Source organism: Callorhinus ursinus, unplaced genomic scaffold (genome assembly GCF_003265705.2).
Source record: "Callorhinus ursinus isolate GAN/ISIS: 27379988/994484 unplaced genomic scaffold, GSC_fseal_2.0 scaffold57, whole genome shotgun sequence".
NCBI classification, from domain to species: Eukaryota; Metazoa; Chordata; class Mammalia; order Carnivora; family Otariidae; genus Callorhinus; species Callorhinus ursinus.
Window position 1 is genome coordinate 2452844 of NW_027397119.1, and position 24507 is coordinate 2477350.

Sequence of the window (24507 nt, forward strand, 5' to 3'; positions counted from 1 at the left end):
CCCTCCATCAACAAAATTCATAGACAACCTCAAGAACACTTACATGAAAGTGGGAAAAGCGCAGTAAGTGCTAGGCACTTGAGTTTGGGTTCATATGGGGGGCAATAATTGAGATACCAGTTCTTTTTAATAATTAATGACTTAATGAATTTTTACTTCTTTTTATTTGAATTTATTAAGGTGGAAGTTCCTTCTTTGGTATAAAGCCATCTGCTAAGCCATATTTGGCAAAACACACACACACACACACACACACACACACACACACACACACAAAGGATGCAATGTGACACCGGTTGTAATCATCATGTTATAAAGAAGATTCATGGCTGTGATATAAATAGTATGAGGAAAGCAAGAACAAACTGATGATGAACTAATGGTAAAACGATGATGTATCTAAAATATTTGTTAGGCAAAAGCTAACTCAGGTTCAATCTCAGTTTCTGAACAGAGAACTCCTTCCATCAGTTATATTAGAGACAGTCTCAAATTCAGTTAGACTTTTTAATATTTTCTTTAAAATGGAGTATGGCAATGATAGTAGTTTTTTGTAGTATCATTTACTCATTATTTACTATTAGATATTAAATGATTATAGATATGAAATCTAAAGAGAAAGTTAAATGTGATATAGTGTATTCATATACTGATATATGATACTTATGTCTTTCAGGTAATTGTACTGAAGATAATAAGAAAGAAGTTAATTGTGAACACTTGTCACCTAACCAAAGTTATTCCTGTAGTTTACAAGCATTCTATGGTGGCCATATGTTTTTGCACATAAATAAAACTGTTCAAACAGATATTGGAAGTGAGTATATTACTTATATGTGTATGTAAAATTTCTTCTTATGTTCTTACAATTCTTTGAGAATCACAGAAAATGATGCTGTAGATTTGGAGAAAGGGTTTCAGAAATTAGATATGTATCAGTTTGTAAAGTAGAATTTCAAAATGAATGACTGAAGATCCAAACCTTTGTCAAGTTTTTTGTGTGTTTGTTTTGTTTTTGTTTTTGTTTTTGTTTTTTTCAACTGCAAATTGTAGGCCCTTGTGAGCGTATGGTGGAAACAAAACCAAGATAGATGATCCGGTTTGTTCACGCATTTCCCGTTTTCTCCTGAGCACCATTCCTTTCTTGGTGGGCTACTGCACCCCCTGCCCCTCTATCAAACCGTGCCTTTCAAAGAAGTGAGCACAAGGCTATTAAAACACAGCGGCAAATCTAAATACTGGTGGCAAGATAATAGTTAGCGTGACTAAAATGCCAGCAATATAAATAATAACAAGACTATAATAGCTAAGAACAGTTGGAAAATACCGTTCTGGAAAATAATAGCATTTGGGAGCTGGAGGGAAGAAGGAAGGGAACAGTGCTAGAATTCCACTCTTATTCGGTGGAAGTATGGAGATTCCAATGAAATGTAGAATCTGCTAGGAAAAAAATATGGTGATTATGTGTATGATGATTTATGAGTACCCACCGAAGAAAGACAGGAGAGGAGGAAAAGGTAGTGGAGAAAAGGAGGAAGAAGAAGCAGAGGGAGAAGAAAGAGGAGGAAGAAGAGGAGGAAAAGAGAGAGAGAGATTGAGAGAGAAAGAGAACGAGAGAGAGAGAGAGAACGAGAGAGGGAGAGAGAAGGAGAAGATGGAAGAGGGGGAAGTGGCAGGGAGGGAAAGAGAAAGGGAGAGAAGAAATACTAGTAGAAAGCAATAGGTGACATAGCAGAAATATGTCACACAATACATCAAAAGTCGCCATCAATGCAAATGGCCTCAGTTTACCTTTTGAAACACAGATACTCAGATTTGAGCAAAGACACATTGTGGAGGAATTTCATAGTCTGAAGGAAGACCAAGTGATATTTTAGGAGAAATTTTATCATTTTGCTGTATGCTGAGTGACAATCAATGGAGAGTGCTTGTAAGAACCAAAACAATAAATGCAAAAATGGTAGAAGGGAGAACATCACTAAGTTTAGAGTACCAAGTTATTGAAAGAAGGAAGAAAATTATACTAAGAATTTATTCACAAACTTAAAGGCTTGTTTTTGTTTAAAAGAATAATAAAATAGACCTCTAGCAAAAAATGAAATCCCCCATTGATTTAAAAAATTCTAAAAGTAGACTTTTAACAAATTATAAAACAACTTTGCATCCAATATGAAAAGTTAGATAAGATGAATAATTTTTTAGAAATTATGAATTATGAAAATTTACCTGGGAGGCGTTAGAAAATTGGAATTAAACTTATAGTCCAATGTCTCTCTACTCATTTCACACTCACCATCTGCTTCCCCCACCTGCCCTTAAGAAAATATGAAGACAAATTTGCCACATGTTCAAAGAATGGATAGTTTCTATCTTATCCAAACTATTCAACAGGATAGAAGACATGGAAATCTATCAACTCATTTTGGTTATTCTTAGGGTTTAGGATAGGCTTAGGGTTAATGTTCAGTGGATTTGCAACTTGAGTAAAACTGAGGCAACTATAGGTCAATCTCTCCTGTGAACACAGATACTAAATAGTAAATTAAGTGTTAGCAAAGTGGATCCTTCAGTGTATTAAAAATATATAATCACCAAAAAAGATATACAAATGGCAAATAAGAATATGAAAAGATGCTCTACTTCCTATGCCATCAGGGAAATTCAAACAAAAACAAGAATGAGATACACTACATGTCTATTAGAATGTCCAGAAGCTGAAACACTCACAACATCAAATATTTGCAACATGTGGAACGATGTTGCAATCCAAAATGAAATCATTCATTACTGGTAAGAATGCAAAGTGGTACAGCCACTCTGGAAGACATCTTGGTGGTTTCTGCAAAACAAAACATACTATTTCCATACAATCCACACTCCTTGGAATTTACTCAAAGGAGTTGAAAAGTTATGTCCACACAAAAACTTGCCCAGGGATGTTTATAGCAGCTTTATTCATAATTGCCAAAACTTGGAGGCAACCAAGATGTCCTTTGGTAGGTGAATGGGTAAACTATAGTAGAACCAAACAATGGAATATTATTCAGCACTAAAGAGAAATGAGTTGTCAAGCCACGGGAAGACACGAAAGAACTTTAAATGCATATTACTAAGTGAAAGAAGCCAATCTGGAAAGACTACCTATTGTATGGTTCCAACTATATGATATTCTGAAAAAAGCAAAACTATGGAAGCAGTAAAAAGATCAGTGGCTGCATGATACCATACTCTGCATGATACCGTAATAATGGGTACATGTCATATGATACATTTGCTCAAACCCACAGAATATATGACACCAAGAATGAGCCCTAATATGAACTTTGGGTTTGGAGATTGTGATGTGTCAGTTGTTAATTCACCAACTTTGTGATTCACCCATTTAAAGTATATAATTCAGTGTTTTAAAAATATATTAAGTCTATATTAAGAGTTGTGCAATCACCTCCAGAATCAACTTTAGAACTTTAGAATATTTTTATCACACCGAAAAGAAACCCCATATCTGTTAGCATTCGGTCCCCATTTCCCTCCTACTTTCCACACCTACACAATTACCAATCTACTTCCTCTCCAGTGGATTTGCCTAGTCCAGATATTTCATATAAATGGAATCATATAATATGTTGTCTCTTGTGACTGGTTTCTTTCACTTAGCATGATGTTTTCAGGGTGCTTCCATGTTGTAAAATATATCAATACTTCAGTTCTTTTATTGCCTGATAATATTCCACTGTATGAATATGCCTTATTTTGTTTGTTCATTCATCAGTTGATTAGGTTGTTTCTATTTTTTGGTTATTAGAATAATGCTGCTATGAACATTCATTTACAAGTTTTGTATAGACCTGTGTTTCATTACTCTTGTGTTCACGCCTAGGATTGGATTTCGGGATCATATGACAACCTTATGTTCTGAATTTTGAAGAACTGCCAATCTGTTTTCCAAAGTGGTCGTATCACTTTACATTCCATGAACAATGCGTGAGGGTTCTAATTTATCCACATCTTCACCAACACTCATTATTGTCTTTTTTATTATAGTCATCCCAGTGGATATAAAGTGGTATCTCATTGTGATTTGGATTAATGACTAATGATTTTGAGCATGGCTTCAGGTGTTTATTGGCCATTTGTATATCTTTTATCTATTCAAATCCTTTGCTAATTTAAAAAAATTTTTATTAAGTTATAAGAGTTCTTTATATGTTCTAGACACAAATCCCTTGTCAGACGTATGATTTGCAAATATCTTTTTCCATTCTGTGGGTTGTCATTTCACTTTGTTGATAACTTTTGAAACTTATAAGATTTTAATTTTGATGAAGTCCAAGTTATCAATTTTTACTCTTTTGCTTATGGTTTGGTGTCACCTTTAAAACTCATTGCCAGGGGCACCTGGGTGGCTCAGTCATTGAGCGTCTGCCTTTGGCTCAGGTCATGATCCTGGGGTCCTGGGATCAAGCCCCGCATCGGGCTCCCTGCTCAGCCGCAAGCCGGCTTCTCCCTCTCCCACTCCCCCTGCTTGTATTCCCTCTCTTGCTGTGTCTCTGTCAAATAAATAAAATCTTAAAAAAAAAATAAAACTCATTGCCAAATCCAAAGTCATGCAGATTTATTCCTATGTTTTCTTCTAATAGTTTTATAGTTTTATCTCCTAAATGTAACACTATTAATCCACTTTGAGTTAATATTTGTATATGATGTGAGGTTAGAGTTCAGTTTCATACTTTTGATATGGCTATCCACTTGTCCTAGGACCATTTGCTGAAAAGACTATCTTTTCCCCATTGAATATTCTTGCCACCCTTGTCAAAAGTTAACTGTAACGATGGGCTTATTTCTGGACTCTAAGCTTTATTCCATTGATCTACATATCTATCCTTATGCTAGTATCACTGTTAATTACTGTTGCTTTATATAAGTTTTGAAATCAGAAATTGTGATTCCTTCAACTTTGTTCTTCAAAATTGTTTTGGTTATTCAAGTTTCCATGAAATTACATGTGAAGTTTAGGATCAACTTGTCAATTTCTATAAATAAGCCAGTCAGAATTCTGATAGGGGTTGCATTAAACCTGTATAAATCAATTTAGGGAGTAATGCCATCTCAAAAATGTTAGTCTTCCAGTCCATGAATGTGTGGTGTCTTCCCATTAATTTAAGTCTTCTTTAATGTATTAAACTTTTTTTTGTAGTTTCCAGTACATAAGTTTTGCACTTCTTTGTTAAATTTACTTCTAGTTTTATATTTATTCTTGCTTATATGGTAATATTTTCTTAATTTAATTTTCAGATTGTTTATTGCTAGTATATAGACATACTATTTACTTTCTGTGTTGATCTTATAGTCAGCCACATTACTGAACTTGTTTATTAAGGATAATATCACAGAACTTTTGATAGACCATACTAGAATGATTCTAAATGTTATTTGGAAGGGTTAGCTAAGGATTAAGGGAACTGCCTCAGTATGACTCCTGATTACTCTCCAAAACAAAATCACAAGAAGAAAAATAAAACTACATTAAAATTATGTCCCCAGCACACCTAAAAAAATGTGATATTTTTTGAATATTAAGTACTAAAATTATTGCAATCTTTATAAATCAATGTAACAAAATAGAAATCCTAGGAAATTTTTTATAAATAAAAATATACTTTATTTATAAAATATATGGGAAAGGGTAGTTTTTTTCAACAAACGATCCAGGTATCCCTATAGAAGAAAAAATGAACATCAGTCTTTACCTCTCAACAAACACAAAAATTAACTCAAAGTGGATTGCAGACCTAAACACTAAAGTTAAAACTATAAAATGTCTAGACAAAGACATTAGGAAAAAAAAAACACCTTTGCTACTTTGGTGCAGGCAATGATTTCTTAGGACACAAAAAGGAAGAATCATAAAGAAAAACTTTATGAATTAAACTTCATCAAAATTGAATGTTCTGCTCTTCAAATAAAGCCATTAAGGAAATAAAAAGCAATCCATCCATACATTATAGGAAAATATCCACAATTAATTTTTCAACAAAAGAAGTTTCTCCAGAATATATAGGGAACTCTTCCAAATACAAAATAAGACACCAACTGACCAAATTAAAAATACTCAAACATTTTGAACATATGCTTCACAAAAGAAAATATGCAAATGGCCAATAAGCATGCGTAAAGATGCTCAATATCATGAGTCATCTGGGAAATGTAAATTAAAACAACTATGAGAGGATGATGACATTACACACCCGCTAAAATGGCTAACGTTAAAAAAGACTGACAATACTATGGGTGGAGAATGTAAGGTAATAACTTAGAAATTTTACTCCAGGTTATTTGCCAAAGAGAAAGAACATGTCACACAAAGACTTCTACACAACGATTCATAGCAGATTGAGTCATAGTAGCCAAAAGTCTGGAAACAACTCTCATGTCCCAACAACAGTTGAATGAAAAGATAAAATGTGGTATATCCTTACAATGGAATACTACTCATGAAATAAAAGAACCAACTACTGACCCATGCAACAACATGAATGAACCTCTAGAACATTATATTGAGCGCCATATGCTAGACATAAAAAAAAGTACTTACTATTTGATTTTATCTATGTGAAATGGGTGAATAAATGAATTTAACCTATAGTAAAAGAAAGCTCTTCAGAGGCTGTCTGGGATTGGTCAAGGGAGCTGAGTTGACTGGGACGTGGCACAGGAGAGCTTTGTGGGGATGATAGAGATAGTCTAGGTCTTGACTGTGGTGGTGGTTATGTAGATGCATATATTTGTCAAAAGTCATGCACTTTACCTCAAATTAGTGTGTCTTAATGTAAATTATACCTGAAAAATGTGATCTAGGCATTTATTATATTCTTCATCTCAAGTTATGATGACTAGTTACTGGAAGCTTCCAAATAATGACAGTTAAGTTTAGCAGTACTACCAATGACAGATTTTCAGCACAGTGAAAGCTAGAAATCCCAGGATAGCTGAACAATAATATATACGAGAGGAAGAGGGTATTCTCAGAGGTCTTCAGGTCAGCAGACTCTCTCAGGTCCACGGTGCCACGTTAGAGTGACATTTCCTCTGTTAGGTGATCTCTAAAGCAAATTGAGTAAGACCAGATGTCTTTCTTTTAATTTCATGATTAATTCATAGTTAAAATATGGTTATTAATAATCATAATTATAATATGAAGAATGTTTTTATTCCATTTCTTATTTCTCATATTTTATATTCTTATTCTTTTAACAGGTCCAGGCTCACCTCAGAATTTTATGTGCAGTAATAAAAGTGCAAATGACATAGCGCTCACCTGGAAACCGCCTCAAGATTTTTTTCATAATTATACTCTTTGCTATAAGAAAGATGCAGGTAATTTGTATAAGATTTAATTCCATTTCAGGAAAGATAAATCCCAAGAGTGGAAAGCACTGGAAATGTGGATTGAGCTAGTGAGCCACAGAGTGACTGTGATGGGCACCCTATATGCCTTGATTTTAGAATAGCTTCTACTCACTTTGGGCTCTCCAGCCTCTGATATGACTAAAAACTAGAACAGCCCCAATATTTGCTTGTCTTTCTTGATCTGTCTTAATTCTAATCTTTACACTCCAAGTCCTGGAGAAAGAAAATCTCTGGAAGATAATACTCATTATTATTTTCCAAATATTATGTGAGTTGTATGGTTCAAACTCATTATTCAGGCCCACAAAGAAACAAATACCTTCCAAAGCTTGCTCCAGGTGATATACACAAAATATTGTGTGAATAAAAGTGAACATGTACCCACTTAGCCATGGAAGCCAGTTTGATGGCAGATGGAATCTTGGAGCATAGTTCTAGTTAGACTTTGCAGAAATAAATGTTCAAAAAATGTGCTATGACCAGTTCAGCCATGAGCCCTCCAAATGAGACGCTGTTTAAGAGAAAAAAAAACATCTTCTGGATAGCTTAAAGTATCCAAAATGCTTGTAGAAAACTGTAAGCATTACTGGATCCTCTCCAAGCTGACTCAGCATGTGAGAGAGCCCACTTGCCAATCTTTTACTTGTAGCTTAAAGTAGGACTGAGCTGAATATCACACAGAATTCCATCTCTTTGTTTGATGGGAAAGAAACAGACATAAATTTAAAATTCTGAAATCACTTATTTTCAGCATTTTATTTTATATTTTGATAACATTGTTCCTGCTGGTTGTTTGACTCTTAATAATGAAACTACTAAAGCAAAGTTAAATACACATGCGTTTTCAAATTAGCGTAAGAGGATTCAAAGGCTGTGGAGAAAAATATATGCCATGTATTTGATCTTATGGTAATTTCAAAAGTTAGGTCTAAGGGAAAGGAAAAATGGAAATTACAGAGAAAACAGCAAGACAATTAGATACTTGCTGCTTCATCAGACACCTCTTGTATAAACTTCCTTGGTTTGGATTCTGTATGAACACATTGTTTGGCTTTCTTTTCTCTTCTCTGAATCTTCTACTCACTATTCCTTGCTGTATTCTTCCTTTTCTATACTCTCTACTACAAAGTATTTTGTATGGAAGAGTATATGGTGAAAATTTATGAGCAGTGTTTATTGCTCCTTTGTACTCTGTACAGCCTTTAAAAATGTCTATTTTAATAATCAGGTTAAGGAAGTTGTAATTATTAGCAGTCTGACAAGTTTTGTTTTGTTTTAGTTTTATTTTGTTTACAACTAGTATAGCTCCTTTTTATTTAGTGCTACCCAAACTTGTGGTTATCTAAATGTAACACTTGAGCAGGATTGGAGAGAAGAGGAGTGAGTTTGCCGATATCAGGTTATATGTGTCCTTCTATTTTACCTTTCATATTTTCCCCCCTTTCCCCCCAAATCAACTGCCCTAATCAGAAGGCTGTTCTGCTCTTCTATTCATCTCAAACATATGCCATGAGATCCTCTTCCATTTTATCAGGGAGTTGGTAGGATTTTAACATTGTTAAAATGATTCCTTTAACTTCTCTCATTATTTCAAGTAATGTTACTATTAAAAATCCTCAGGAATAAAGTCTATGAAGTACTATTGCAGTTTATATTACTTTTTAATTGGGTATTACATTTGATTTCATTATTTCATAATCTAACCATTTCAGTGTCTCTGAAAGCTAAGTACTGAAGGAGAAGGAAAATGTAGTTTCCTACATTTACTTAGTTTCCTGTTTGTTGGTGTTTTTATAATATTTTAAGATTTGTTAAACATTTCAATAATAACTCTGAAAAAAGAGGTGCATAAATGTATCCATAGTTCATATGATGCAACTGAGGATCACAGAACTTCTGATAAATGTTCAAATTCAACAGCTTGAACTATACTCTTTTGGCTACTGTGTTGTTCATGTTTTTAGCATGAGCTACTTTGAGAAACTGCAGTATTTTATATTAACTTAAGGATGCCAAGTGACAAGAAATTCCCCCAATAATGTGGAAGAGATGTCTATGCTTTGTTGCATCCGAAGTACTGTTTTTTTGAGAGACAGAGAGAAAAATAGAGAGAGAGAGAGAGAACAGGTGTGGAGGGGCAAAGAGAGAGGGAGAATCTCAAGCAGACACCACGCTCAATGAGGAGCCCAACGCTGGGCTCAATCTCAGGACCCTGAGACCCAGGTGCCCCCGAGTACTATTTTCCAAAAGTTACTGAAACCAGTGTGCCCCCTTCAAGACCACAATGATGTTGCTGGAAATTTTGTGTATTACCTTTTTTTTTTTTTTAAGAAGAAAGCTGTTTTTTTTTTTTTTTTTCCTTCCAGCACAAAATTCTTTGGGGATCAACACATTTATACTATTTACCATAGTGTTCAACTAGGTACTTTAGAGTAGTCTGGGAAGTTGTTAATGGATTTTCTGAGGTATTTTTTTTTAAACAAAGAAGTGACAAGTGAGGAAACCAGTGTCTTTCTAAACCCTTTCCAGTCAACATTCATGACTTGAAAGTTAGGTATGTCTCTGTTGCTCTAAGAAAAGACAAATTTCAAGCACTATGTCAAATAAGTCCTTAACGTTTTCCATACGGTTTGTACTTCTGCTGTCAGAGTCCTGAGAAAAAGTGTTCAAACACGTGGAGGAGGCAGAGATATTCACATAAAGTATTTTGGCATTTCAACCAAATCTTGAAACCCTTTGCAATCGGAAATGAACGTTCTGAGCCACCTTTCTAAGCACTGAAAACTTTAATCCCCAAACAGCAGTATCTTTTGAACAAGCATTCTTCAAAATTAAATTAACAATTTGACTTTTGTCAAATTAGCTAAGATAAAAGCTTCACAGAACTACATAAATCAATCATTTTGAAACAGAATGGTTGTCAGGTTACATATGCAAACATACAAAATTAGGTCACTGAATGGAAGCCAGAGTGACCCTGAGAATAGCATCTTGATGCTTGGATTTTAACTGGTATTGTTCTGGCAGTCAGATACCATACAAGGAGTGAGCAGAAGCCTTGAATGAGGGGTGGGGGAGAGTTATGCCCCTCTCTTGAGCTCACACCTTTCCTGCCCTCAAAGAGAATTCTCACTGGGCACGGAGTAGAACTAAGCTGGCAGGTATAAATCAATTAACTCTAGCTTTGGGGATTTCTGAGAAAATAGACATTTAATCAGGGTAGAAGAGACACTTTATCTTACTCATTATTTAGCATTCCATGGTAAGGTTGAGATATTACTATAATCTCGATATTTTTTTTAATTTTTTATTGTTATGTTAATCACCATATATTACATATATAATCTCGATATTATGGATAAGGAACTGAGACAAGAAATTAGCATGTTAGATTTTTTCTTATACTGTTTCTGCAAGTCCATAAGCACATCAAGCTGGACCAGAGAAGTAAAGTATCCAAGATCAAAAACAACTTGGCCCCACTTCAAACCCTTGTCCCTTCTTCCATACCAGACAGTATGCACAGTGGTGAAAGCAAGAGCATAGACTCTGGAACCTCAATGCCTGGGTCCCATCCTGGCTCTGTTCCTCCTTTCTCATGAGATCATGGACTGATTGCTTAATGTTTCTATGGTTCAGTTTTCTCATCTGTAAAATTGGATGAAATTAAGAGAGCCAACCTATAGGGTTGTGGTGATGGCTAATTAATTCATGTACACCATGTAAAATTGTGCTTGGCACATAGAATGACCTATTCATTATTTTTATCATCATTATTATTATTACTATTATCACTGTAACTGCTACCCAGCATCATGCTGCCAACTTTAATCTTCCTTTAATTACATCTTGATTGTCCTTTAATACGCCTTGATTGATGTCACTTGGCTACTCAAACATAGTGACTCGTGAATTTTCAATTTAACAAATGCTAACTCTTCTGCTTGAATGTCAAAACATATTTAAACAAGGTCTTACCTCCCATATGCTTCCCTGTCCAGAATCTGCTGTCCTAGTCAGGCGTGCCCCTACCTTCAGAATGCTCCTTCTTTCATTTGTAATGCTTTCTTTTAATCCCTTACACTGACTTGGTCACACTCCTCTGTCCATGCGGCTCGGGTTCTTCGGCCAGTGTGCAGTTTTCCCTCACTGTGGCAACCCTCGTGAATTACTTAGTGCTTAAATTAAGATGGCAGAGTGGATGTAGTTATTAGTCATCGAACAGATTCTCTGCTTAAAATCCGTAACACTAGCTAATACCAATGTTCAAAATTTAAAGGTTACATATTAGAAAAAGGCTCACTAAAAAATGCTCTTTCTAAAACAATACAACTCAAGACTTTCATAAGATTCACTGTGGACTGTGTTTTCTCAGAAAGGAAAAAGACCACCTTCACAAATGTACTTGAACTTGTTAAATATTTTATGTCCCAAATCAATTATATGAAATTATATTTTTGAATATTTGAGTTTATTTATAATAAATGAATTTGTTCAATACATTTGCTGATAATTGTATACACAGTATTTCTGAGCACCAAGGATGTATGTATTTCTCAGTCTCTCAGTTTGGAGTTGGCTCAAAATGATTTAATGTAAAGACCAAATTAAATATGTGGTAATCCTGACTTTTAATGACTTAATAAATGTTTTCCCCCAAGATATAAAATGCAATAGTCTGAGTAAAGAGAGCACTCAATATGAACTGCAAAATTTGACACCTTATACTAAATACCATGTATCATTAAATGCCTACACCTTTGGAAGAGTGCAACGTGATGGAAATCCTGTGACATGTGATTGTGAAACAAAAGCAAAAGGTTAGTTATAAGCTTTGTTGCTTCTTTCTGTGAAAGGCAAGGAGCAAAGTATGAACTTTGTTATCTGTCTTTGTGTTTCATTTGGGAAACACACTGATGTGGCACATTTGTTAACATCTAGGGTTTATAATGATTTAAAACACAGTAATTTAAAAACGCTATCCTGGGTTCTCTGTATACTACATATATCATCATAGAATTGTAAGAATGAAGCAGAAGGCGTATTAACTGGTACACTTTTTAAGGTTTCAGGCAATTTAGGTACCTAATCAACTTAGATAGAAATACATTATCTATTGTTTTCTATATTATCTAGAAATATTAACTGTAAACAGACACCTAATAATGTCTCACTTTGAAAGCAAAGCGTTCACTTGCTAACCTCAGCTTACCTGACAAAACATCCTATAAAACATAACATTTTATTGGCATTTTCTTCTCTTTGTTACACTGAACTACCTACTATTTTATTTTATGGTACATTTTCCATTTGAGGTTTCCTTTCAAAGGCATTTGCCTCTTGCCACCTGTATGATGTCTCCATAGTTTCCAAGATCTAAAGATAGATCTGTCTCTGAGGTGAGTGTTAATTCCATTAAGTCAGGGAGGAAGAAATGCCCCTGTGTAAGGCAGTATCTGTAGCTCCAGAGACCCTAACTGGCACCAGGCTCGCGAAGAAAAATTGTCTCATTCAGGGTTGGACGCAGAATGCTTCTTAGTGAAATTTAAGGTCATTTAGGTTCTGGTTTTAAAAGTCCAGATCCTTGAACTTTATGTTATTTTTCTAAATTTCTGTGAAGTCACGGAAAACAAAGATAATTTGATCCTGCTCCTGAAGAATGCAGCCAGGTAGGTGGTTACTATGATGATGGAAGCATCTCAAGAACAGAGAAGCTGGGGACATGTGGCTGGCTCAGTCGGTACTGTGTACAATTCTTGATTTTGGGATTGTTTGAGCCCCATGTTGAATGGAGAGATTACTTAAAGATAAAATCTAAAAAAAAATGGAGGTGCTGGACTGTATATAGGCCTTCAGGGTCCCCATATCATCTTCTTTTTTTCTCCCTGCCCTTTCTTCCCCTCCCCTTCCCCTCCCTCTCTTTCCTTCTATTCTCTAATTCTATATACTCCCCTTAGGGGATGGCATAAACTCTCATGACTTCAAGTACAACACATAAGCTAATGTTCATTGAATGACTAGGTGGTTTATTTTTAGATGTTTTGTTACAAGGTTTTGATGGATGTACTATTATAATCTCGTCATCTATAACTCCCAAATTAACACATAAAATAATTTATATTGCCCACATGTATTGCCAAGTGATTTAAATATGCATTTACAAAGTGATTAAAGTAACAAATCTTTCTTCATTTTGATAGCTCCAAGTGAAGTCAAGAAATTACATGCTTTACTGAAGTCAGATAATAGTATAATTGTGACTTGTCAGCCTCCTACCAACTTTAATGGCCGCGGGGATGGCTGCTACCATCTGGAAGTCAAAACTGGAGGTAGTTATGTTAAAAACGATTCAAAAAAAGTTTGTGAATTCTTTGTAGAAGATCTTCAATATTTAACAAAATATGAACTTGAGGTAAGATTATAATTTCTATAATCATTATAGTACTGATATGCATTATAATGATTGTTACATCATACTTAAATCATACCAAGACCAGTGTTCATGTGAGCTTGAGAAACTGTGTCTAACGAAATCACATTTAAAGTCTTAAATGTTTGACTCCAAACTGCATCCCTAGTTCTAAAAACAGTGGTTTCAAGCAAATACTTTGTTGGAATATTTGACCTTCAATATGATTTATTTATAGCAGAATTATTGCTTCTGTGTCAAAATGCACAACATTTTATGTAGTCGATTATTACTTTGTCAAATTTTTTTTATTTACCTTGACTTTTTATCTTTATTAACATGACTTTCTTAATTACAAAATATTTTACAGGTACACTGAGGTTAGAAAGTAGTAGAAATAAATATTAGGAAATACCAGTGAACACAGAGAATTAAAAAACTCATCTATAAGCTTACTGTGTACTGATCATATTTTGGGAATGTACTTCTAAAATGAAAAGACTGTCTTTGTCCTGGTTGTAGGGAAAAACCTCAGTTCAGTCTTCTCTTGTGTGTTCTTCTCTGTAAGTCTCCTGCAACACCACATTTCTGGTCACCAAATCTGTGGAGGTTTTCCCCCGCATCAAGCAAGTCTTCGTGGCACCTGTTGGGTGTCCTACAATTTAAGTCAAATCTGACACTATCTACCTCGAGACAGTGGCAGATTCCACTGGTTATGGGCTTAGTCTCACAAGACTCTCCCCACCCCACTTCAGATGCCAACTGCAAGTAGTTGGTCCCCAGGTTATCCTCAACTTCTGTTCAGTTTGGCTACAAATCAGGCTCTCCTCGGGTATGAGTGTTTGTGTGGCTCACAGAACTCAGGGAAATACTTATTCACATTTACCAGTTTATTAAAAGAAGTGATAAAGGATACAGATGAACAGTCAGATGAGGAGATAATAGGGTGATGTCTGAGAAGGCCCCAAGTACAGCAGCTTCTGTCCCCATGAAGTTGGGGAGCATCACCCTCCTGATGTGGATGTGTTCAGCAACCTGATAGCTCCCCAAACCTTGTTCTTTGGAGATCTTAAGGAGGCTTCATCATGTAGATGTGATCAATGTTTAACTTCATTTTCAGCCCCTCTTCTCTTCTTAAGAGAATGGGAGGCAGGACTGAAAATGCCAAGCTTCTACTCATGGCTTTATCTTTCCAATGACTGGCCCTTATCTAGGAACCATCCAGGAGCCCACCCAGTCACCTCGTTAGAATGAAAAACACTCCTATCAGCAGGGAAATTATAAGGGTTTCAGGAGTTCTGTGATAGGAACCACGGGCAAAGACCTATATATATTTTCCATTACCTCACAACTTCCATAACATGTAATGCAGATTTATATATATTCAGCATATATGTTATCAACATTTTGAACACACAGTTTTTCATATATCACTATATCATGAACATTTTTCCGTGTTAAATATTCTGCTACTTTGCAATTTTTAATTAGGTTGCATAAGATTCTCTCATATGGCTTTATCACATTCTATTAACTGTGCTTGTTTTCATCTCTGTTATAAACAACAATCAATAAATAAACACACTTACAGGTAAATAGCAAAATCTTTGAATGTGTCTCCAATAATTTCTGTTTAAATAAATTCCTGGAAATAAGTGTATTGGGTCAAAAGGAATTTACATGTATTTTAAGAATTGTTATATATATAAACATTTAAGTGATAAAGGATATGAAGCCAGTTGCCAACATTATATTGAACAGTCAACTATTGACTGTTTAAATCTCCGTCAAATCAGAAATAAAACTGATAAATTTGGCTGAATAAAAAATCAAAGGAAAAATTGTGTATCACTTAAAGTGTTATAAATAAAAATAAAAAGCAAACTGCAAACTAGAAATAAAATTTGCAACTCATATGACAAAGAGTTTAATATCATTAATATCCAAAACCTTCCCCAAATAAAACTTGGCAAAGGAGGTAAAAAGTATGTTACCACAAGAGCAATAACAGCAACAACAAAAACTATGTTTATCTTCAACAGTAAATAAACCCCATTAAAACAAAAAGAGATGTCAATACCATATTTCACCTACTAAACATCAAAGAAAAAGAAGGGCATGCCCAATATTGTGAGACTTAAGAGCAGTCACTTCACATACTGTTACGGGAAGGGTAATTTGGTAACTTAGAGAAAAAAAAATTATCACAAAAATTCTTAAAATGTTTATTAGTATATAATTATTTAGTTATCCATTCTTTTCCCCACCCTCCAAAAGATTGTCTCTTGTTTTCTTCATTGCATGTACCATCATAATTCATTTTCACGTTTTTTTCTGTTTCCTCTACAACATTTATGCCATCACGAGGGACCAATCATTTTAGCTTTAGTCATCATTGTAATCTCTGGTTAATAGATTAATAAAATTGTTTTTATCATTGTTAATTTATTACTTTTCTGTTTTGTAGATTTATTTTATGTTCTGGTAATTTGGGATTGAAAGTGCTTTTTGTCCATTTCTTTCTTTTTTTATTATCTAAAAACAACAACAACAAAAAGAATTAAAGCTATGATCTGTCCTTTGGTAAAATTTTGACTGTATCCCATGTCTGTGTTATTTATTACTAATTTTTGAATGACTGACATAAAATTTAATGAGTAGATTTTTAGAGTAGAATGTTCTTATTATTGATAATTTCCAAAGAATTTATAATTGCAATTGGAAAGAGTTTTTAATTTATCTGTTTTTAAAGAGAGTGTTTTTACATTTCTGGTGCTTGGATTTTTATTGTTATTAATTATTAGCTTTTATTTTTTTTTAAAGATTTTATTTATTTATTTGAGAGAGAGAGAGAATGAGAGATAGAGAGCACGAGAGGGAAGAGGGTCAGAGGGAGAAGCAGACTCCCCGCTGAGCAGGGAGCCCGATGCGGGACTCGATCCTGGGACTCCAGGATCATGACCTGAGCCAAAGGCAGTCGCTCAACCGACTGAGCCACCCAGGCGCCCTGTTATTAATTATTAGCTTTTAAAAGAAGAATGAAGGGGAGGAAATGGGAGGGGGAGATGAACCATGAGAGACTATGGACTTTGAGAAACAAACTGAGGGTTCTAGAGGGGGATGGGTTAGCCGGGGGATGGGTTAGCCTGGTGATAGGTATTAAAGAGGGCACGTGCTGCATGGAGCACTGGGTGTTATACGCAAACAATGAATCATGGAACACTACATCAAAAACTAATGATGTAATGTATGGTGATTAACATAACATAATAAGAAAAAAAAGAAAAACTTGTAAAAAAAAAGAATATTCATTTATAAAATTTAAATTTCACCCCACCACTAAAAAAAAAAAAAAAGAAAGAAAAGATAATTAGTCTTTACAATTCCTACTTTTTGGAATTTATAAAGTATTTTTTATAGCTCAATGTATAATGAATGTTTATAAATATTCTGTGAGTACTATATTTGCTAAATTTTACCAAAGGATAAAAACTTCAATATATATTTTTTTAAATTTGCCATGTTTATCTTTTAATAATACTATTCAGATTTATTTTTCCTTAAATTTGTTTTTTGCCAAAGCCTCTTATTGCTTTCTCGCTCCTTTCAGCTTCCCTTGTATCACTAAATTGTGTTGGTTTTATTTGTATTCAATATTATGAGACACAGGTAGTTATGCTACTTAGGTCAACACTGTAGACTTCACCCTGTATCTGTACCCTGGGGGTATCAATCTTTATCATTTTAACCCTTGTGAACTAAGTACCACTTTATTATAAATATTGTGATTTTTATATTATTTCTATTCATTTTTATAAATTGTATGTGCATTTTATTTATAACTCTTATAAACAGTATATGATAGAGTTTCCCTTTTAAATAAAATGTAAGGATATTAGATAAGGAATTTTAACTTTAAGATTTGAATATTTTGATGTATTGGGTGTTATTCCTTCAGTTTCACTTATTCTTGCTGATTATAACCATTATTATTATTATTATTATTATTATAGCAAATAGGCTGAGATTTCTTTGTCTTTTTCACTGTTAAATATTTTCTTTAAAAAATATTTGATAACAAAATATTGACCTAACCTTGGTTTCAATCTTTAAAGTTAACCTGTGTATTTTAAATTAAAATAAACAGCATTTTATGAGAAGTAATGTGTGTGTTACATTATGATAAACAAATTTACATTAGAAAACTATTTTCTCTTTTACTACTGAAATTCAGGTCTACTATAACAATGGGTACTTTAATGGAGCTGCAGAAAGGGTTTCTCAATCAACATCTTGTAAGTCATTACATGGCTACTTATTATATTTTATTTATATCAAAATATATATTAACACTTACAAAGCTTTATTTTCATTTATACTCCCATTTAATTTTTTAAATGTTCGTATATTTTCCATAAACATAATATTTTAAGTTGCCTGTAAAAACATGTATAGGTAAATAAAATACAATATTTTATTTTATTTTTAATTTTTTATTTGAGTATAGTTGACACACAATGTTACATTAGTTTCAGGTGTAGAACACAGTGATTTAACAACTCTATACTTTATGCTATGTTCACCGCAAGTGTAGCTCCCATCTGTCACCATGCAACACTATCACAATATCATGGACTATATTCCTTATGCTGTGCCTTTTACTCCAGTGATTTATTCATTTCATCACTGAAAGCTTGTGCCTCCCACTCCCCTTCACCCATTTTCCCATCTACTCACCCCTCTTCCATAGACAACCATCAGTTTGTTCCCTGTAAAACACAGTATTTTAAAACTCAATTAGGAGATTCAATTATTAAAGGATTGTTGATGTCATAAAATAATTCATAAGAGGATTTATCTGTAGAGACTTAAATTATGATTAGGTTTATGGCACTTTTTCATGTTTGTTTACAAAACATGTTTGTTTTGTGTACTGTTTTAGAGATTGTTACTTATTCTATCTTATTCTGTCAGTCCAAGGTAAGCTTGGTAGAAGCAGGCATTAGCTACAGGTTTGTCCTGATTTATCTAACTAAAGCTAAGATAATGCTTAATAACAATATGGCTATTTAATTTTTTATCATTAATATTTTACATATTTTAATCAAAATAAAGTTGCAGAGAGAAAAAAATCACTTAAATTTAATGTCATCATAATAATGAAAATAACAGGTACCTGTCAGCACACCCCACTCTCTGTCCTGCTCCCCAAGACGACCACTTTTCACCATTTCTATTTTCGGTTCTCCTTATAGTTCCCTCCATATATGTCAAGAATATTAGCTGCTACTCTTTCTAGAGTTATTAACCTTGCCCACTGATCTGATGCTATGGAGGAAGAAGACTTAGTTCATTGTTTTAAGTTTCTCTGCTTGTTGGCTTGTAAATTAAATTAAATTATTTAAATCTCTGTGTGTTGTGTTATCAACCGTAGGCATTTTCTGCTACAATTGCAGTGGCTCACTCAGTCTTACTCTCTTCCTCACATATGCATCTGCACAATGACTAATGCCTTATTTCCGAAGTCTTTGAAAAGAGGAAAGATATCAAAGCTCATGTTCCAAGCTGCTTTCCTAAGGCCCATGTAAAGTTTTAGTTCTTTCTGCTCAGAGGTTTAAACTAAAATCTCCCAGTATGAAATTCTCACCAAATTCAGCCAGATCGCTTTGATTTTATTTCCATATAAGTACTTTTCTTTTATAATTCTTTACAATAAAAACAGCTTCATTGAATTATTTTTTTTTCCCGAGCGTGCAGATAGCTTATAGCCGCAGCACCTACTCTTGGGGGTCATAGATGCAACTGGACATTTCACACTCACAAATTAAGAGGCCAGACGTGAGACCGCTTCACTCAGAGAGACACAGAACGGGAAACACAGGGCGCCAGCGACGGAGGCTGGCAGTGTGCCCGGCGGTCCGAGAACCATTCTGCGACCCTCCCAGAGGCAAGGGAGACACGAGAGAATCAGATCGCGTGTGTGGGGATGGGAGCTGCCCTGGCTTAGAAACCCCAGGTTAAGAAAGGAACCAGTATCTCTTAGAAGAGTTCCAGGGGCATGACTTCCAGACGTGCCAACAAGGATGGGGCCAGAACTGAGATGCGCCTCGCGTTATTCCACTCAGGGAAACCTGTAGGTAGAGGGCTTCCGCCAGGACCATGTAGTTGGTACATAAACCTCCCTGTCCAGATGCGGTTTGACAATCAGGGATCATTTTCACCATTAGCAATGTTGCCTAGTAACACAGCTAATATTTCACTTTTCTCAGATTTCCATGTCCATGGAGCTAGAGAGTTATCCCATGGTCCTTTTTCCAGAATACAGAAAAAATTTGATTCACTTTTTGCTCTCAATGGCATTTTCATTAGAGATAAATAATATGACATTTTTTTAAAGAAAAATTTAAATTCAATTAGCCAACGTATAGTTATAATGACTTTTTAATAGTGACATCTTCTTCAGGGGAGGTCTTGGGTTGGGACTTGCCAAGAATACACCTACCAGAAAAGTACTCCTGAGCTTCCCTGGCATAAGATTTCTTCATCTGGATTTTGACAACCTTCCCAGTTGAACTCCTGGGTACCCTTTCTTCCTGTACTGATTTGGACTCCTTAGGTGTACAACTCAGCTGCTGTGGTAACATTTTCCTTCATTAGTTTCCTCTTTTAGAATTGCTACATCTGAATCTCATTTAAAAAAAAAATTGCTGGTGTATATTCTGTAGTGTAAGAAGAAAATATTCTAATTCTTGTTCATACAAAAATGCAATGCTAGATTCTACTCTGGCACTTGATCAATATTTTGACCTGGCATAGAATTCTAAGTTAAAAAATCTAGAATTGAAAAAGTATTTCTGTTTTGTTCTCCTGCATCCAGCATTACTTTCTAATGTCATCCTGTTTCTCATTCTTTTTCTATATTCTCATATTTTTCTTCTCTTGGGAACTTTTAGGGTTTCCTCTTTATTCTTGATCTTGCATTGATCTTTTTCATTTCTTTTCCTGCATATATGTATATATATATATATACATATATATACACCACATCTTCTTTATCCATTCATCAGTTGATGACACATGGACTCTTTCCATATTTAGGTATTGTTGATAATGCTGCTATAAACATTAGCCTGTATGCACCCCTTCAAATCTGTATTTTTGTATCCTTTGGGTAAATACCTAGTAGTGCAATTGCTGGGTGGTAGGGTAGTTCTATTCCTAGGTTTTTGAGGAACCTCCATATTGTTTTCCAGAGTGGCTCCACCAGTTTGCATTCCCACCGACAGAGTATGAGGGTTCCTCTTTCTCCTCATCCTCACCAATATCTATTGTTTCCTGTGTTGTTAATATTATAGTTACTTGGACAGGTGTGAGGTATTATCTCATTGTGGCTTTGACTTGCATTTCCGTGATGATGAATGTTGCTGAGCATCTTTTCATGTGTCTGTTAGCCATCTGGATGCCTTCTTTGGAAAAATGTCTGTTTATGTCTTCTGCCCATTTCTTCACTGGATTGTTTTTTTGAGGGAAGGGAGTGTTGAGTTTGAGAAGTTCTTTATAGATTTTGGATACTAACCCTTTATCAGATATGTCATTTGCAAATATCTTCTCCCATTCCATAGGCTGCCTTTTATTTTTGTTAATTGCTTCCTTCGCTGTGTAGAAGGTTTTTATTTTGATGAAGTCCCAATAATTCATTTTGCTTTTGTTACTCTTGCCTCTGGCGATGTGTCTAGTAAGAAGTTGCTATGGCTAAGGTCAAAGAGCTTACTGCCTATGTTCTCCTCTAGCATTCTCTTTTCTCTGCCTTTTCTCCTGGGAAGGGCATGATTTCATGTTAAACTTTGGTGAAAATTTACATCAGGATAAGTAATCTTAATAGTAGAATAAGACAATTTTTGTCCCTTGGTTAATTGATTTTATACCTTAGTGAGTAGGTGGGAAATTTTATTGCTGTGGGACAGAAGTCTTTCTGATCCCTTTAGGAGGCTATCTGCTTCTGCACCAAAGTTAAACTATATGAGTTTTTCTCTGAGATTTGTAATAACTAGATTACCTCTTTTATCCCTTCCAAATGGAATGACTGAAAGAAAGAGAATTAAGCCTAAATGATAGTGTTGCATAAAGGAACAGTATTTTGTGGAAGAAAAGAGAGTTTCTCTTTTATATTCTAATTGTTCCCTTAAAATACTAGGTGTTTTTATTTGTTTTGAATAATATAGGCAAAATACACAAAATCAAGAATTATTGCATTGGGTCTCATTCTAAAAGTTTTATTTTGTGAACATCTTAAAAGAAATGAATATATTAAAATGAAAGTACTTTAAAGGTGATATTCAAAACCCAGCAAAATATTTGACATAATAAGCTTTCTTCATGTGTTATTTTTCTTTCTAGATAATTCTAGAGCACTGATTGTATTTCTGGTATTTCTGATCATTGTGACATTCTTATGCCTGCTCTATGTTCTCTATAAAATCTATGACCTGCGCAACAAGAGGTCCAGGTAAGAGTTGATTTCAAAATGAAAAATAATAGTAATAATGATGAAAGCATCCATCTATGCGGAAAGTTTAGAACCAGTTAAGTGAAGAATGAGAAGTAACAAGTTCAGTTCATCAGTGAATTTTGATCAAAAACTTAGTGTGGACTTCTTGGTTTATAGTAAATACAAATATTTTCTACATTTACTAATAATGTTATGGATTTTTAAAAATAATAGTCAATGAAAAGAATAGATATTTATTCTTTTAGTACAAAGTAGGTCTGAGGGATCTAGAAATGGTAAAGGCAAAAAGAAAAGAGAGAACTATCTAAGGAATTGTATATATTCCCTTGGCCAGGAACAACTACATTTTATGAAAAACAAGAATTTTAAAATAAAAAATTTAGTCTTAACTGAGTTTAGAAGACAGCTCCTGGTTGGTTTCTTCCTCCCTTACTTTTCCTTTATTCCTCTCTCTCTCCTCCATCTCCTCTCCTTCATTCTTTTCTCCCTCCCCCTCCCCTGCCATACTCCCTCCCCCTCCCCCTCCCCTCCCCTCCCCTTCCCTTCCCCTCCCCTTCCCTTCCCCTCCCCTCCCCTCCCCTTCCTCCTCCCCTCCCCTTCCCTCCCCTTCCTCCCTTCCTTTTCCCTCTTCTCTCTTCCTCCTCTCCTTTCCTCTTTATTCTCCCTGCTTCCACTCCCTCCTTCCTTCATACATTCAGTAAATATAAATTGAATCCCAACTTTAGTCTGTGTTTCTTAAAAAATAAAAAAAAACTTACATTTTTTATTTTCACAGCAATATGGAAGAAGAGGTTATACTTGTTGAAAGGGGTAAGTATACGTATTTTTTACTGGTGAATATCCCCTTCACATTTGAATCCATTCATTTTAAATAAGAATTCAACATTTTTAAAAAATATAATTTGGATCTCCTCTGTTGATACAATGATGAAACTTAAATTCATTCTCTCTGTCTATATATATATGTATATATAAATTCTAGTTATTAGATCAGTAAGTACGATGAATTTTCTATGCCAAATATTGTGCCAGCAATAAAAATATGGCAGTGACCAAACAACAGACTCTGCTCTCAAAGGGTCTAAAATTTAGTAGAGGATGACAGAAATATCAACAAATATGACAGCAATTTGGTAAATGCCATGGCGATTGAATGTGTATGGTTCTATGGAAAGATAGAAGACTATGAGTGGGAAAGGCAGGCATCTGGGTCTTCTAAGATTGTGAGGAGACATTAGATGAGGGGGTGGTAGATGGATGAACAGATGGAAAGTCTCATAGAGGAGGAGGTAGTAAGTGTGCTCAAGTCTCTGCAAGGGTGGGATGGCCGCTTTTCCACTAAAGGCTCATTTATGGGCATGACACAAAATTGCAAGTTGACTTAGGAGAGAAAAAGGAATTCTATTTTTTCTCTTCTTTTTCAATGTTTACATTATTTCTTTAAATTTTTAAATGTGATTTTTGATCCAGTAAGAGGGGATGGAGATAAAGATTGAAACTATGTTTACAGTAAAGAAAATGATTTGTTTTCTCATATTCAAGACAGCAAAAATTTAAGAACTCTTCTGTCTTATTTTAATTTGTCTCCAAAGGGTTTCCCTCTGTAAGAGCAGGTACCAAATCAGTAAGCAAAAGCATTAGGGTTGGTTCTTTAGAGTTCCTCAATTTGATTTTCCATTGCAAAATCTATCACTGCTTGATATTGTATTGTATATTTTATTTGTTAACTCTCCTCCCTTAACTAGAATGTAAGATAGGGATATGAAGATAGGGAGATTTTTCTTTCTCATTTCCCTGCTCTATCCCCAGTACCTATCTGAGTATATGGAATTCAAAACATGTCAATGAAATACATGCATGAATGAGGTAAAATGTTCTGAAAATTAGTTTTGATAGACTGAGGGAAGAATGAAGAGCACAAGAGTAACAAGCTCCTGAGCAGAGAAGGGGAATCAATTTCAAGGTGTCAAGGCAGACTAGGAAGTGTCAAAGAAGACTTTTATCTCAAAATTGATACTAATTGTCCATTCGCGTGCGTTAGAACTTACCCAGACTCCATAAAACCTCAAAGATGGCCCTAGGTTTAGAATGAATGAATATCAGAGATTCCCAACAACCCAAAGAAGCAACCGCACATGGCTAATTTGATAAGAGTATTTGGATAGAAAATTTCCACAGA

General features: G+C 34.7%; 1 protein-coding gene across 8 annotated transcripts in view; it reads left to right on the plus strand.

Moving 5' to 3' along the window:
• Positions 1 to 24507, plus strand: part of PTPRC (protein tyrosine phosphatase receptor type C) — a 121588-nt gene that overhangs the window by 70806 nt on the left and 26275 nt on the right. For all 8 annotated transcript variants that reach the window (XM_025855260.2, XM_025855261.2, XM_025855262.2 and 5 more), the window contains 7 exons: positions 677 to 817; positions 7258 to 7377; positions 12072 to 12230; positions 13611 to 13822; positions 18054 to 18114; positions 22217 to 22325; positions 23104 to 23138. In XM_025855260.2, the coding sequence (XP_025711045.1) occupies positions 677 to 817; positions 7258 to 7377; positions 12072 to 12230; positions 13611 to 13822; positions 18054 to 18114; positions 22217 to 22325; positions 23104 to 23138 (837 nt within the window). The remainder of the gene's footprint in view (positions 1 to 676; positions 818 to 7257; positions 7378 to 12071; positions 12231 to 13610; positions 13823 to 18053; positions 18115 to 22216; positions 22326 to 23103; positions 23139 to 24507) is intronic.